Source organism: Micromys minutus (assembly GCF_963924665.1).
Source record: "Micromys minutus genome assembly, chromosome: 8".
Taxonomy (NCBI): domain Eukaryota; kingdom Metazoa; phylum Chordata; class Mammalia; order Rodentia; family Muridae; genus Micromys; species Micromys minutus.
The window spans coordinates 66,422,752-66,437,662 of record NC_137977.1 but is presented as its reverse complement, the minus strand read 5'-3'; the positions used below and the strand labels follow the sequence as shown (position 1 = coordinate 66,437,662).

The 14,911-nt window shown below is 49.3% G+C and overlaps 1 protein-coding gene across 4 annotated transcripts in view; it reads right to left on the bottom strand.

Moving 5' to 3' along the window:
• MBP (myelin basic protein) overlaps positions 1-14,911 on the bottom strand; it is a 110,979-nt gene continuing 96,068 nt past the window's right edge. For 2 of the 4 annotated variants that reach the window (XM_080920268.1, XM_080920269.1), the window contains 5 exons: positions 11,557-11,658; positions 9,280-9,315; positions 8,857-8,889; positions 5,552-5,674; positions 1-1,511 (listed from right to left, as the gene is read on the bottom strand). In XM_080920268.1, coding sequence (XP_080776394.1) covers positions 1,467-1,511; positions 5,552-5,674; positions 8,857-8,889; positions 9,280-9,315; positions 11,557-11,658 — 339 coding nt within the window. In that variant the 3' untranslated portion in view covers positions 1-1,466. The remainder of the gene's footprint in view (positions 1,512-5,551; positions 5,675-8,856; positions 8,890-9,279; positions 9,316-11,556; positions 11,659-14,911) is intronic. The other 2 variants (XM_080920270.1, XM_080920271.1) reach the window with 1 other exon arrangement.

Genomic DNA, 14,911 nt, shown 5'->3' with positions numbered 1-14,911 from the left:
TTGCAAGTTTATTATTTTATTTCAATATTCGAGAACAGTAGGTGCTTCTGTCCAGCTGTGCTGTCTGGATGAAGCCACGGACAAGGTTGGTCATTCAGTCATACTGGAGGGCGAACATCCCTGCAGAACAATCTGGAGGGTTTGTTTCTGGGAGTTTCTTCCCTGCTTTTCTCTCACCCTCACATTATTGTGGCAATACATTAATAGGTGTTATCTCAGACCCACACTCTACTCAGAATTAGAACAGGTGAACAAGACGCATATTGGGCTGTAACACCCATCACCTTCCTTCCTGGGGTGATGGTGCCAGTGTGGGGCTCTTTGGAAGGTCTATAGAAGACACACTAAAGCAAAAGACAGTCAGTATGTTAGAGGGATGGAGAGGTGTACACTGATGTTAGAAGACTGGGATTCTGAGCTCCTTATCCCTGGAGGGTCGCCCAGGCCAGCCCTGCACCCAGGGCAGCGACTTGATTCGGTGACAGGAACCCCCTAAAGCTAAGAACGAGTCCTTTCTAGGAGGCAGGGAATGGTTAATTTTCCACTGAGGTTATTAGTGTGTACCAATGGGCACTGCCATGGCCAGCTGCCTCTGACCACCCCAATATGAGACGTGGCCAGAGGGACAGCACGAGGCCACCAGAGAACTCCTGCACTTCCAGATGCGCCATGTCCTTGGACTCTCCCTGGGCTCTGAGAGGAAACGGGGTTCTTAAAAGCACCTGCTCTGGGGAGCCACGGAGGAGAGATGGTGACATTCGGCAGCCACACATGGCATCTCCAGCGTGTTCCCCTAAGTCCCCGTTTCCTGTTGGGGCCATTGCCCAGTCCACTCGCCCCTTTCCTTCCCTCTGCCACGCTCGAAATCAGCTGGTGGGGTGCAGGGAACAGCTGGCCTGGAAGCGTCCCCAGGGCCACCCCACTCTGGACTCTCACAGCTGCCCAGCCTGTGCTCACATACCACAAGCCCCCGTTGTATAAGCCACTCCAAGACTGTCTGATCCTGTTAGGAAAAACAAAGCTCTTTAGGGGAAAGAAAACAAAGGAAGCCTGGACCACACAGTCCCCCGCGCCATGCTCTCTGGCTCCTTGGCGGTGTGCCTGTCTATCCGCAGTGCCCACGGAAGCTGGAGGGATGCGCCTCGCCGTGAAAAGAACGTCTGAGGATGGAGTAGGGGTGAACTTGAAAGGTGTCCGTGCACTTGGACCTCCGGAGTCGACCAAGGAACACGGGGAACAAGTAAGGGCAGAGAAGACCCGGGGAAACTCAATCTTCAAATGAAAAGGGATAAACGGTTTTAACCAGTCGGGGTGCCGTGGGCCTGGCCCCTCCGCGTTCACGGCTCCACGGGATTAAGAGAGGGTCTGCTCTAACTAGCTAGTTGGTGCAAGTAGAATTAAAAGTTTAAGGCGGTTATATTAAGAAGCCGAGGGCGGGATTCGGGAAGGCTGAGCAGAGAGGGCTCTCAGCGTCTCGCCATGGGAGATCCAGAGCGGCTGTCTCTTCCTCCCTGGGAAAAGGAAAAGACAGGAGTTAGTCGCGAGTCCGGGTGGCTGCAGGATGTCTCTTCCCCTCCACAGTGCGGGTTCTGTGGTTGTCCAATCACAAGCCGTCCTGGCCGGAAGTGATATCCCAGGGCACAGACTAGCCCCTCGATTTCTCACACCCTCCTTCAGAAAGCCCTGACTGGAGTTTGTAGCTTCAGGCAAAGGCTCCTGCGGGTGAGCCACAGGGCGTGACTAGGTCTAAGGCGCCCACGGCCTTGTATTTGCTTTGTTACCTTGCTCCAAACAGTTCACTTTCTCAGCTAGGAGATTGAGGACAGTTTAAATTGGGACCACTGTCCACAGTGTGTTCTAAAAAGTGCTGATGAGCAAAAAAAAAAAAAAAAAAAAAAAAAAAAAGAGCTTCCACGGGCACAGGGAAAGCGCCCTGCCAGTCCACTGTTGCCAAAAGACACTGATAACACACAGGAGTGTGTGAACGCTGGTGTGCCAAAACTCTTAAAACCCGAATGGATGGGTTTTCTAGACATTTAAGTTTGACATTAAAAATGAACCACACCCAATCAGCTTGAGAGGTAACGCAGCCTACAGGGACAGCAGGGTGGAAACCAAGGAGGCAGACCTAGGTCACACTTCACCTAGACACACCTTGGGGGGACTTCACGCCTTTTCTTTCTGTGCCATTCTTTTTAATCGTTTGGATTCTTCTGGGCATCTGTTACCCATCTTGTGTTAAAGACCTTTTAAAGATTTCATTTAGACCGTTGAGTCCAGAGATGGAGACACACACGTTCCTCAGCAGAGTAGGAGGCAGCCACATTCTCGAACACGAGTGTGTAATGTCTCCTGAGCTAAGCCACGATGTATGGAACAAGCCCTGTGGTTTCCACATGACAGCCTGACACCCAGGCTGAAGTGAAACCTTTCTGAGTACTGAGGCGTGATTCAGGGGGTGCCACTGAGTCAGTCCCCCGAGGGACTGCCTTTCAGCAATGTCATTCAAGTCTAGTTATGAAGTCACCTCTGGAGTGAAGTCCTTCTCCAGGATGGGGGCCCTGGCCTTACCTGGAGATCTGCCTTGCCCTGACCCATCTTTTCCTACATGGGTTGCAGGCAGAGCTATGTCTGGTCCCTGCAGAGCACTGAGTTCTTGGGAAGTCCTAGAATCTCTGTTCTAGAAAATACAGTAGCCTGGGCTGAAATACATGAGTCCAGCCAGACCTCAGATGACTTCTTTTTTGAAACTTAAGGGTGGACACACCAGGGACACTTTGTAGTCGTCTGCTGAGCACCTGCGTGGAACGGAGACCCTTCTACCTGATTTCTTTCTTGTACCCACAGCCAACCTGAGTACACATTTTCTATCGTACTCAAAGATCAGAGAAGTTGAGTCATTTGACCAAGTTCAGCCAGCAGAGGGGAGTGAGGGCTAGAGCCAGCAGGGTGGGCACTGTGACCATTATTTTCTCTTTCGTGTCTTGTGCCTCTGGCTCCATTTCTGGGCAGCTTTAGGCCCCATAACTGACATTACTGTGCTCACCAGGCACAGGTTGGCTTAGACTTGTACCCGAGGATGTGAAGTGAGCGTTCTATGCAGCCAGCATGGACACCTACCGCCTCATGGGGACACTACACAAGGCTCCTTTACCCACCTAGAAATCATATGTGGGTCCCAAAGACAGAGAGGGTTACTGATTCTCTCCCGACAGGTGCTGACTGTCATACTGAACTAGCAAACCAGAGAGCCCTTCCTTCAGAGTTGGCTGCTAAGAGTTTAAAACAAAACAAAACAAACAAGCAAAAAAGCAGACAAGCAGGAAGCAGTCTGGGTAGAGCAGCGTTAAGAGCCAGCGAGCCCTTTGAGCTCTTCCAGCCTCACACAGCCTGTCAGCCCACATGAACTATCTATATGACATAGTTTAATTATATATAGCCACAGGCACTAGAAAGTGTCAAAGCTTCCTTGGTCTACATAGAAATTTAGAGCCATTTACAAAGCTGTTTACAGAAAGAAGCCCAGGGAAGGTGTTGAGCCTCTTTGAGAAATGTAAGTCTCACACACTCCTGATGCCAGCACACAAGTCACATATGCACCTGAGTGGAGCTGTGGGGACAACAGCCCCACCTTGTGATGGTGCCATCATCCTTTAGGTACCACCCACTACCATGTATATTCCCTCAGAGCAGGGCCATGGCCCCTGGGTGGAGACAGTGGGCAGCCCAACTCTGACACACCAGGTTAATTCTGACACACGTCATGTGTCTAAGGCTTTCGGAGCCTAGGGTGAAGTTATGCAGAAAGGCTAGACTGTGGCTTCCCAGGTGGGAGTGGTTGCTGAGGCAGCTGCTAGCATCTGCAGCAGGAGGTCTAGGGAAACAAAGTCCAGGATGGCAGTGAGTTCATCCAGCACAGGTAAGCTGTGGCTGAATTCGGAGGTCACTGGAAAAAATACTTTTCCACACCCTCCTCTACGGTCTTCAGAACCAAGGCAGTGGGTCAAAAAGAGTGTTAACTTGAAGGGTTGGGGTAGAATTCATTTCTACCTTGGGGATTGGGTAGTGTCTACACTTTGCCTGACACAGAGAATGGGTGGTCACTTGCTTGCTTCCTGCCTAACTTTCCTTAGGTGTGTGGCTCTCACTGCACATTGCAATGTGTAGTCCACATGCCCTGCCATGTCTGGGCTCAGCAGATGCTCATGCACCCGCTTCATGAGGATGCAGAAGCCCGTGTCGTCTGCTCTCTGTGCTTGATGACCATGGACACACCCTTACTGGTAAATCCATGCAACGGAAGGCTCGGGGAGTAACTCAATGAGCTGATGTCACAGACCCAAGCTGTCACAAACCATGAAACCTCGATGCAGTAGTCTTTCAGGAAACCTGTACCTCAGATCCCAACCTTTGCACACCCCATTGTCAGCCAAGGCCTGAAAAATGGTTCCAGAATAGAGCTTGCCTCCTCATTACCAGAAACAAAGGCGCTGAGCTCTAAAGTATGAAAATTCCCCCTTTCCAAATACTCAGCCCCCTCTGGTGCAAAACATGAGAGGTGGACCAGGAATCCAGCAGGGCAATGTCCCATCTGCCACCCAAGCCCAGTCTGTGGGAACGGCACAGCTGGTGCAGATGCTACAAAGTGGAAGTCAGCACAGCACAATCGCCACCTCTGCCTGAATACCACCCTACAGCGATATTAACCTTTCATCCAAGAAAGAAGCAAGAACTGGGGGTAGTGGCACCATGGTAGGTGGCACCTTGAGGTTTACGCCTGCAGTGTGTGTGTGTGGGGGGGGACTGTGGTGCACAAAAGCCTGTATGGTCCACGTTGTTCATCTTTGCCTCAGAAAAGAAGTCGGCTGCAGAGAGCAGAGATCAGGCTGACTGTGCGTGCATTTGCTATCTGTGATGTCAGAGCCCAGACACAGGCCTCGTCACTTAGATGGAGTGACCGAGAACAGTAGCTTTAGATGTCATACTAGGAAGCAAGGGGACTTCTTAGACAGAGCCAGGACAGTCAGGAGTCATGGACTCCAAGGATGACAAATGCCCCAGAGCCTTAAGTTATCATGGAAGCTGCATCTCCAACAGCTGCTAGGAAGGACACCGATGTGCCTCACCCCGCCTCTCTCCAGCCTAGAGGCTCTGTGAGGTAGATTCATAACCTGACTTTCACCTCTAGGGAGAGAGGAGACCCAGTCTGGGCTCACAGTGAGGACCTGTGCAGAACATGGCAGCATAGTTTGAAAAGACTCTTGGCTCCACATTAATTTCTCCGAGATACCCAGCAGGAGGGCAGAACTATGTTGGCTAAGAGCAAGAGAGGGAGGGTAGGTTGTGGGTGGGGGAGGTCACTGAACCCTTGGGTAAGCTCAGCTAGGGATTCTCGAATTTGTCTTTCTGTTAACACGTTTCCTGGCCCCTGTCATTACCCGGGACACGGTTTTGCCTGGAGTGGGGCACAGGGAACAGAGAGCAAGGCTCCAGGCCCCCACTTCCCACAGAGGTGCCCAGATGTTTCCCCATGGTAGGAATGTTACATTACCAGCTTAAAGATTTTGGAAAGCGTGCCCTGGGCGTCGTAGGCCCCCTTGAATCCCTTGTGAGCCGATTTATAGTCGGAAGCTCTGCCTCCGTAGCCAAATCCTGGCTTCTGCCCCTCGGCCCCCTGCAAGAAAAGACCAGAGCTCAGTGTCTGCTCATGGCTGCCACCAGGGACTACCCAGGAGGACACTAGCCACCAGGTGGCATCGGTGAATCATTCTGGAGCGAGAGCAGCACGGAGCTCTGATGGGGAGGGGCAGGAGAAGTGCCAGTCCCCAAGTCCATCAGTGGCTGTTGCAGGAGAACACAGGGCCAGGCGTGCTGAATATGCCAGGGCATCCTTGTGAGAAAAGGCAAAGCATCTCTCAGATTCCCACCGTGGACATCCGTCCCCATCAGTGGAGGAAGCACACCAAAGGTGCTGGAGTCCAGGGGCCAGGAGTGTCACCCTCTGCCTGGACCTTAAGTTTTTCTCTGCTGGTTTTTCATAGCTCAGATTCCGCTTACCCATGCTCTGTGCCTCAGAGAAAGAGGAAGAAGAGGAGGAGGAGGGGGCTGTGGACTCTGTAAAATTTACCTTCCCTACGGTAAAAGGCAGATTTCCTAGTCTCTGGTCCAGGGCAGCCTCTCAGTGGTGGGCATGGTGACCAAGAATCAGCTTCTTATCTGGTGCCTTGGGCTGCTGACACTGTGCAGGAAGCAAGCTGAACCTGGGTATAGCTCCCCCCTCTTTCTAGGTAGGTGACTTGGGCCAGTGTGAGAGCCTCAGTTTCCTGTACACTGGAGCTGGTACTGATCTTTCGTTCACAGAATAAGGCAGAGTCACAAGTGCCCTACCTTTGCATTTGTGCCCTTAGGCAGTTGGCCACCAAGGAGGACAGGCACTCCTCCTGCTGCCTCCACTGGCCCATGGTACCTCTCGCTCTGATGGACAGGGAGGTGTAAGACTCCCTGGGTCCCAGCTCTGGCTCATCCACAGAGGGTGCCCTCAGTAACCCTGAGTGATGAGATTGGCATTCTGGGTAAGGTCTTTATCGAGCCTCAGTGTGAAGGCCCACAGGCTGACCAGAGAGTTTCTATCTGCCTCACAGAGCCACACTCTAAGGGCAGGGCACAAGACTTTGTGCTGGTTTTGACAAGAGGAATGAGAAGACACTTATCGCTGACAACTCCAGCATCAGGACCAGCCTGAGCCACACCTACACCCTCAGCATTCTGTGCGGATTCACACAGCACATTAAGCAAGACAGATGATGAGAAGCAATCCAGCCATCTACCATCTAAGATGGCTGCCTCGGGCAAGATGGAAGCTAGACCCTGGCCATATGAGCCAACATTCTCCCCTTATTCCAGCTACTTGTATCATCCTCTCTCTTTGGCCCGTGTCTGGGACAGATGGAGGCCCCTGGTCATCAGGAGGCTTTTTCCATAGGTGTTCTGCTGGGGTAAGGAGTGGAGACAAGGTCTAAGCTGCAAGTGCTCTCGGCGTCAGACAAAGTTGCCCATGAATCCTCGACGTTTCTTGGATACACCGACTCCTGGATACCACAGAAAAGGGTTGTGGCACTTGGGGAGTGTGGCACCAAGCATATGAGCAGCTAAGTGGCAGAAAATGGCTTCTCTGGTTGGACTCTGGGTCCCAGAGTCCAGGCTGTCATCAAAACCAAGAGTTTCTGAGAACCGAACAGCTCAACTTTCAGATCAGTTAATGCAGGACTTTCCCAACTGCGCTCCTCTTGGAATACACAGACAGCATCAAGACACAGACAACAGAGCTCTGAGAGAACAAGGAGGAGTTTCTGAACTCCAGACAAGGCCATCCTGCAAAGAGACGATGAAAACCCGGAGGAACTTGGGCCCAAGAGAGACCCAAGGGGGTCCTTGCAAGACTGAAACGAGATCACAGAGAGAGACACCAAGACCTTGCCTGTGGGCCAACGGGCCTCTCCTCTTCCCACTCCCTCAAAACCAGTGACTGCGCGATGTCCTGACAACCCCCGCCCAACACATAGGCAGCAGTAGCTAAAATAAGAATTCTGGGTAGAAAGATGTTCTTCTTCATGTCATCCTTGTCCCTGCTGGCACAGAAAGGTAAAGACAAAAAGAGGCCATGAGTGGGGGCTGGGTAGTCACAAATCTTCACCAGTTCTGAAGATTTGCCATGTGACCAAAAAAATAGGCACATTTACATCAAGAGGAAGTTCGGGAATGATCCAGGAGTTCCCCGAATTTCCTTTGACTTTCAAGCCGTCTTTCCTCTTATACCTCTTCCTGTCTATCTTATTTTTACTTTCTGAGAGAGGGCAACTCTGGCCCCACTGTATGGGGTCATTTGCTCTTTCATCCATTCCCCTGCCTCTGCCTACTGAGTACTGGAATTACAGGTGTGTGCCCCATGCTTGACCCTGTCTTCTTCCTACTGTTATTTCTACTGTCCCCTCCCCTCCCCCCTCTCCTTCTCCCTCCCCCTCCCCTGTCCTCTTGTGTATTGTTTGGCTGATACAGACGGGCTCTGTACCACACTGTCCATAGATAGACGATCTCGCCCTGACCCACCGCTGGCTAACAGGCTGGTGTTTGTGCATTTGTATAGCTTTGAAAATTACAGCTATTTAACAAGGGAAAAAAAAACATATCTAGTACCTGCTAGCAGCCGGGGTCAATATACTTAGTTAGGATATATCAGTAAGCATTTTAAATTGGCATAGACATCAAAACTTGCTAATATTTAGAAGCCAAGCTGTTCAACCAGTTAAAACCCATCATTGAAACTTTGATCTTGTGTCTAAAAACTTAAAACCCCTAAGGAATCTTTCTTGGAGGCTTAGTGGCTCGGTATTAGATATCATCAACACACAAATAAAGCCCCGGATCTCCTGGATTAATGGGTAGAGGGGTTATTAGAAACGGAAACAATTGAGTTTAGCATTGTTCTTTGGATCAGCAGTATTGTTTTAAGAGATAGCCAGCAGTGTTCTGTATTTGGTCTGCTGGGTCTTGATTTCTCTATCTGGGGCACTGAAAGGGAATTAGGAAGTATGTGGCCCTTCCTTGGGAAGGAGCTCAGAATGCTTGTGGGGAGGAGGATGGGGCTTTGCAATGCCCAGGATTCAGCCTGGTAGCAATCCACACGGAAAGGCTTCCTTCCTGCCCTGGAAGAGAAAACGGTCTGCCAAGCGTGGTGGGCGGGCTGGGCTGGGTAGGACAGAAAAAGCAAGTGTTAAGTGGCTGAAAGGACTTGGAAGTCAGTGGGCTGTGCAGGCTGCAGAGGAGGAGGAAGCAGAGGAAATGGTGGTCATCACCTACCCAGCTAAATCTGCTGAGGGACAGGCCTCTCCCCTGTGAGGAAGAGAAAGAAACAGTGACGACAGAAACACTGACGTGGTGATCGCCCGGGACAAAGTCCTGAAACCAACAGGAACAACCAGATGGCATTCCTCCCCCACCCCAAGAGGGACAGGTTCTCTCAGATGCACCACATTCAAGAATTTCCAGACCCACTCAAAGCTCCAAGGCCAGGGTGTGAATCCCAGCTCATGGGGCACACTGTTTGGACACACTGGTCGGGGATGCATAGCTGGAGACACGCTGCAGCTCCGTCCCAGTGGGAGCCTCTGGGAGCCAGACTTGGGCAGATTCAGGGGGCCTTGAGCCCGGTTCCGTTTGGAACACATTTTCAAAGTAATCATATAAATGAACTCTCAATGAATCAAAACATCTAAGGCTTACCTTCCCTTGGGATGGAGGTGGTGTGCGAGGTGTCACCTGGAAGACAGAGAGGTGTGGGCTGCAGTAACTCACTTTCCTGTAGGAAGCCCCACGCCCTCCCAGAGGATCCCTCTAGTTTGTGTCCACAGATATGGCTCCAAAAGCTAGTCCGTGCCTCTATATCATGCCCTTCCTGGGGCTGGAAATGGTGCAACTTCTGATACTCCATTTCAACATGATGCCCCATCTAGGGAAAAGTCACGTGTCTGTGTGTGGGCATGTGAAAGGAGGAGCTCATGGAAGCCAGCAGGGGCTGAAAATAGACAGTTATGAAGCACCAACATGAGTGATGGGAATTGAACTCTGATCCTTTGCAAGATCAGTGAGATGGTTAGTTTTATGTCAACCGACCACAAGATAGAATCGTTTGAGAAAAGGCAATGTATTTGAGAAGACGACTCTGTAAGATTTGCCTACAAATCCGTAGTGTATTTTCTTAATTAATTGCTGAGAGAGAGCCCAGGCCATCGTGGGTGGGCCTATCCCTGAGGAGGTGGCTCTGGGATATTGAGGAAAGCGGGCTGAGCAAGCCATGTAAGCAGTCAGTAAGCCTTTGTTCATGGCTTCTGCTTCAGTTTCTGCCTCCAGGTTCTTGCTCTGAGTTCCTTCAGTGAGGAAGTGTGATGTGGAAAGAAAAGAAGCCCTTCCGCCTCCGGTTGCCTTTGGTCATGGTGTTTCATCCCAGCAATCGAAAGCCTAAGACCAGTGGTATGTGCTACTAATTGATGAGCAATCACTCTGCCTCTCACTGTTAGTTTAACAAAACAAAACTAAAAACTTTATTGTGGTTGTTTGCATGGGAGTGGTCACCATAGGCTCATATATGTGAATGTTAGTGACCAGTTGGAGGAATCATTAGAGGTGTGGCCTTGTTGGAAGAGGTCACTTGGGTGGGCCAGTCCCACTGATTGCTCTCTCTCTCTCTCTCTCTCTCTCTCTCTCTCTCTCTCTGTGTGTGTGTGTGTGTGTGTGTGTGTCTGTCTGTCTATCATCTATATGTCTGTCTGTCTATCATCTATCTATCTATCCATCTAGCACCTATTTATATATCTATCATCTATCTATCTATTTTCTATCTCTCTACCTTCTATCATCTATCTATTATATCTATTGATCTACCTACCAACTATCTAGCTATTCATCCATCTATTTATCTATCTATCATCTCTTTATTATCTATCATATCTATTGATCTATCATCTATCTCTCATTTATTTATCTATCATCTATCTACATCTGTCTGTCCATTTATCTATCATATTTACCAATTATCTCTATCATTTATTTATCATATCTATCTATCCATCCATCAATCATCTATCTGCATATCTATCTCTATGCCCTGCTCCTATCTCTACCTCATGGTCATGTCTGAAGATGTGATTTCTCAGCCACTGGCCCGGCACCATGCTCCCCACCATGATAGCCACTGACTCGCCCTCTGAACTCTGAGCCCCACAAAATCTTTCTTCTGTACATCGCCTTAGTCATGACGTCTTATCACAATAGAGAGGTAACTAGGACATTTATTTTGTGGGAGACTTTAGTTTTACACAGAAATTGTAATGAAATCACACATTTCCCCTATACCCATAGGGCATTCCCACACATCTGCTTAACTTCTGATGTTTAGCATCAGCATTAGTGTGATTTGTTGGTTCTAAGTGATAAACAAAGATTGGGGCATTATCATCATCGGCACCTCCATCATCATCATCACCACCATCATCATCAGCACCACCATCATGACCATAATCACCATCACCATCATATGGATACATCAGGGTTCACTCTTTGTGGCACCCTATTTGTCAGTCCTATGTGCACTGACAAATGCCACGTGTCCTGTGTTACAATGTCACACATAACCATTCTGCTGGTCTAAAACACCCTTTATTTCTTTGTTCATTCTCCTATTCCCCCTTGGACAACACTGATTCCTGCCATTTTCATTTCTCAGGGCTACAAAGTCTATATTTTTAATTAAGCATCTACTAGCTGTCTGGTTTCAAGAAAATTAAATCCTTATTCAAATATAGTTTTTTTCTTTTAAACATGGCAGATGTGCCCAAGAGTGTGCTTGGGACCTGGGATGAACTAGGTCCTCCTGAGGGTGGTATTCCTCAAACCCATGGTACCCTGAGAAGGATCCAAGGAGGCTAGGTGTGAGCCAAGACCTCTCTTGGATCCACCCTTTCTCTTGATGATTTCTTTGTTCCCCTGTGAACAGTCACTTACAATGTTCTTGAAGAAGTGGACTACTGGGTTTTCATCTTGGGCCCGGCCGTGCTGCGACTTCTGGGGCAGGGAGCCATAGTGGGTAGTTCTTGTGTGTGAGTCCTGAAAGAGAGGAGCGTGCAGCTGAGGATGGAGAGGGTGTAGGTGGGCAAGGTCTGTCCTGAGAAAGGTGAGTCTCTACTCCGTGCATCCTGAGGGTTGGGAAGCTGCTCTTGCGCCGGCAGACACCCGAGTTAGGAGAGGGGCTTTAGAGGAGCATGCTTGGTGTATAACCACAGTCTGCAAAGTGGCTACTCTCTATTTCTGAAGCCAAGACTGGCAGAGGGAGTCTGTTCGTTAGCTTTGGGATTGTGGAATCATGAGCTAGTAGTCTCTGCCTCATGTCACCAGGGTTCTGAGTCTGCTGATAGAGGACGATCACTTTCCCACCTTACGTCAAATGGAAGTAACACCTGCTCTGAGTGTCCATCTAGGCTGAGGATTCATAACTGACGGAACCAGAGGGCTCTGGGCCAGTGAATACAGCCGGTAAGATACTCTAGCAAGCGCACGGCCAGTGATTTATCCCAAGCGAGTGCAAGCTCGGAGACCGAAAAGGCTCTGAATTCTCCTGATGCTGCCATTCTGGCTGTCACTCTGTACCTGTGTTCGACACAGGGGACTTGCACACCACACTGCCATAGAAACTGTCTACATCTATCAGTTTGTTAGAATCCTTGGAAAGAGGCTGTGAAGGGCCTTCACGGCATCATCGTAGTCAGAGAGCACGGACAGGGAGCTCAGGAGACCGAACAAGTTTCATTTCTTCCTCCGCTGTTCCCAGCACACTCAGAATCACCCTTGTGCTCAGAGGAACCTCGGCCAAACAGCCGCAAGAATAACAGGAGTGATACACATAGCCTGTCTGCAGGGGTCACAGCCAAGTGTCGGGGATGGTAATCCAGTCACTTGAAGCATCCTAGAAGGCATGAGCTGCGGCTCCCTAAGCTTAGGGAGCAGTACGGCTGTACGTGATGGGCGTGGCTGTACGTGATGGGTGTGGCTGTACGTGATGGGCGTGGCTCCTGGTGAGAACTAGAGCTGCAAGGGTGCCACTTGCCTAGCGAACTAAACATTAACGTAGCTTTACCCTCTGCGTTGTACATCTTGAGGCTGTGGACAAGTGCCTACTCCATAGCCTTATATAGAAAGCACCAGACAGGGCCCTTGTTAGTAGTTGGAAGGGATCCTAGCTGTGGGTTTGGTCTTTCCCCATTCCCCTAACCCCCCATGATGTTCACCCACTTCCGACATCCCAGACCTTTGACATAGTTCTTGTCCTCCTCCTCTCTCTATTGCACAGGGACCAAAGCTCACTGCTTCCCAGGGACCACATTCCAAATCTGCTCACCCTTCCAGGCCAAGCTCTGCATCCCCTCCCCGACTCCATCTAGGACTTTTTAAACGGCTTCCCTTTCTTCCCTCCCATTCTTCCCCCTCTGACAGTGAGCTCCCATCCTGAAAAACTCTTAGAGGCCACGCCTCTTCACTTCACACATGCCCAGCAGCTTCCATGGCTACAGAAAGGCATTCGCTCTGCCTCAGCTGCTGTGAGGAGCCAGACCTTCCCTGACTGCCATACGAAGGCTGGGCCGCCTACTTATCAGCTGCCTTTTTGGCAATGCCACAGCTGTGGAGCGTCAGCTTGGAGAGCCCTCTGTGGGTACCAGGAGACTATTCTTCTAGGGACATCCCATCAGACCCCATTGAAGCTCAACACTGCACCAAACACTGTTAAGGGCATGAACAGACAAGGTGCAGACTGGGAGAAAATATTTGCAAATCATGTATAAGAAAAAAAAAAAAAAAACCGCAAACATAAAATATGTTTAAAAAACTCCCAAATCTTCAAAACTCAGAGATAGGAAAGCATATTGATTAAAAATTGGATAAAACACTTGGACAAACATTTCACCGAAGACGTGTGGGAAAAAATCAGCACATCAGCAGCTCAGTGCCAACAGCCATGAAGATCATGCAAACAGGCGCCATAAGATGATTATTATGCACCTATTACCCACCTATTCAGATAGCTAAGGAAAATTATGACAATAGCAGGTGTTGGCTAGTTCAGGGAGCAACTGGAACTCTCCCAGGCACTGCAATGGGAACACAAAATCACGCATCCACTGGGAAAGACAACTCTGCAATTTCTAACGGCACTGATTATGCATTTATGGTGCAGTCCTGAAGTCACACTTCGTGCATTGAAGAATGAAAGAGAAATGCTATATTTTAAAAAATAACTTTTGCATGAATATATTGAGTACTTATCTTTTGAAGAAAGATAATTTAAATGTTAAATGAAAAAACAAAACTTACGTTTACTCGAAGCCTGCACTTGAAGGTTGGTAGAACTTTTTAGTTCCCGCGAACTATAAGAAACTCAAGTGTTCTCCATCAAGAGAATCAACATGCTTTAACATGCCCAGTCCTCTGACATGCTCATTCAATGGAATGCAGCTTAGCGACAAAATGAACGTTTTTGAAAATGTAGTGAGACATCTCTACTTCATGCTGCATGAAAGAAGCCATTTAAAATTTTTTTCTATATACTATTTTATGTGACAGTCTGAGAGGCCTAGCCTGTGGGAAGGGAGACTAGAACAGGGGTGGCTGTAGTTAGGAGACAAAAGAAAGAGGGACATGTGCACACACAGGGTGGTCTTAGGTAGTAGTTATACACACTTATAAATCTGTTAATACATATAGAACTCGGTGCAAAGCAAGTCTACTTTGTTATATATTATTTCATATATATATTTGTTTATAAAACAAAATAAGCCCATTTAACACAGGTTATGATTACACAGTACTCATCAGAACCATCACACCGTTTTGTGAGTTTTCCCACCAGAACCTTCATGGGAAGGCAGCCCGGGCCCCCTTCCACTCTTGCTTAGTTAAGTTACAATGGCTTCCTCCGCATTCCACATCCAGATGGATCTTCCAGATTTTCTGAGTGTCTGCCAGAGGTGACGGGCAAGATCACTCACAGACTTGTGAGCTAGGGCCTTTGGGAGGAAGGACTTCTGCCTCTGAGCTCTTGATTAGTGGAACACGTATGTATTCCCTGGCAGATATAGCCTTGCTCTGCTCATAAGGTTGAGCGAGGAGCCCACAGGGGAGGCTTCACTGCTGTTCCCCAAGAGTGCAGTCTGTCTGTGCCCAGCAGAGCTTATCTCCCTTGTAGCTTACCAATGGCCACTGCAAGAACATCAGTTTTCTGCCAGCGAGAAGGGCCACAGAGCCAAGGCCTTGCTGGCCTGCCAATGACTCCTGGAGTCCAGGTGGGTTGGTGGTCTTGCCATCTGGC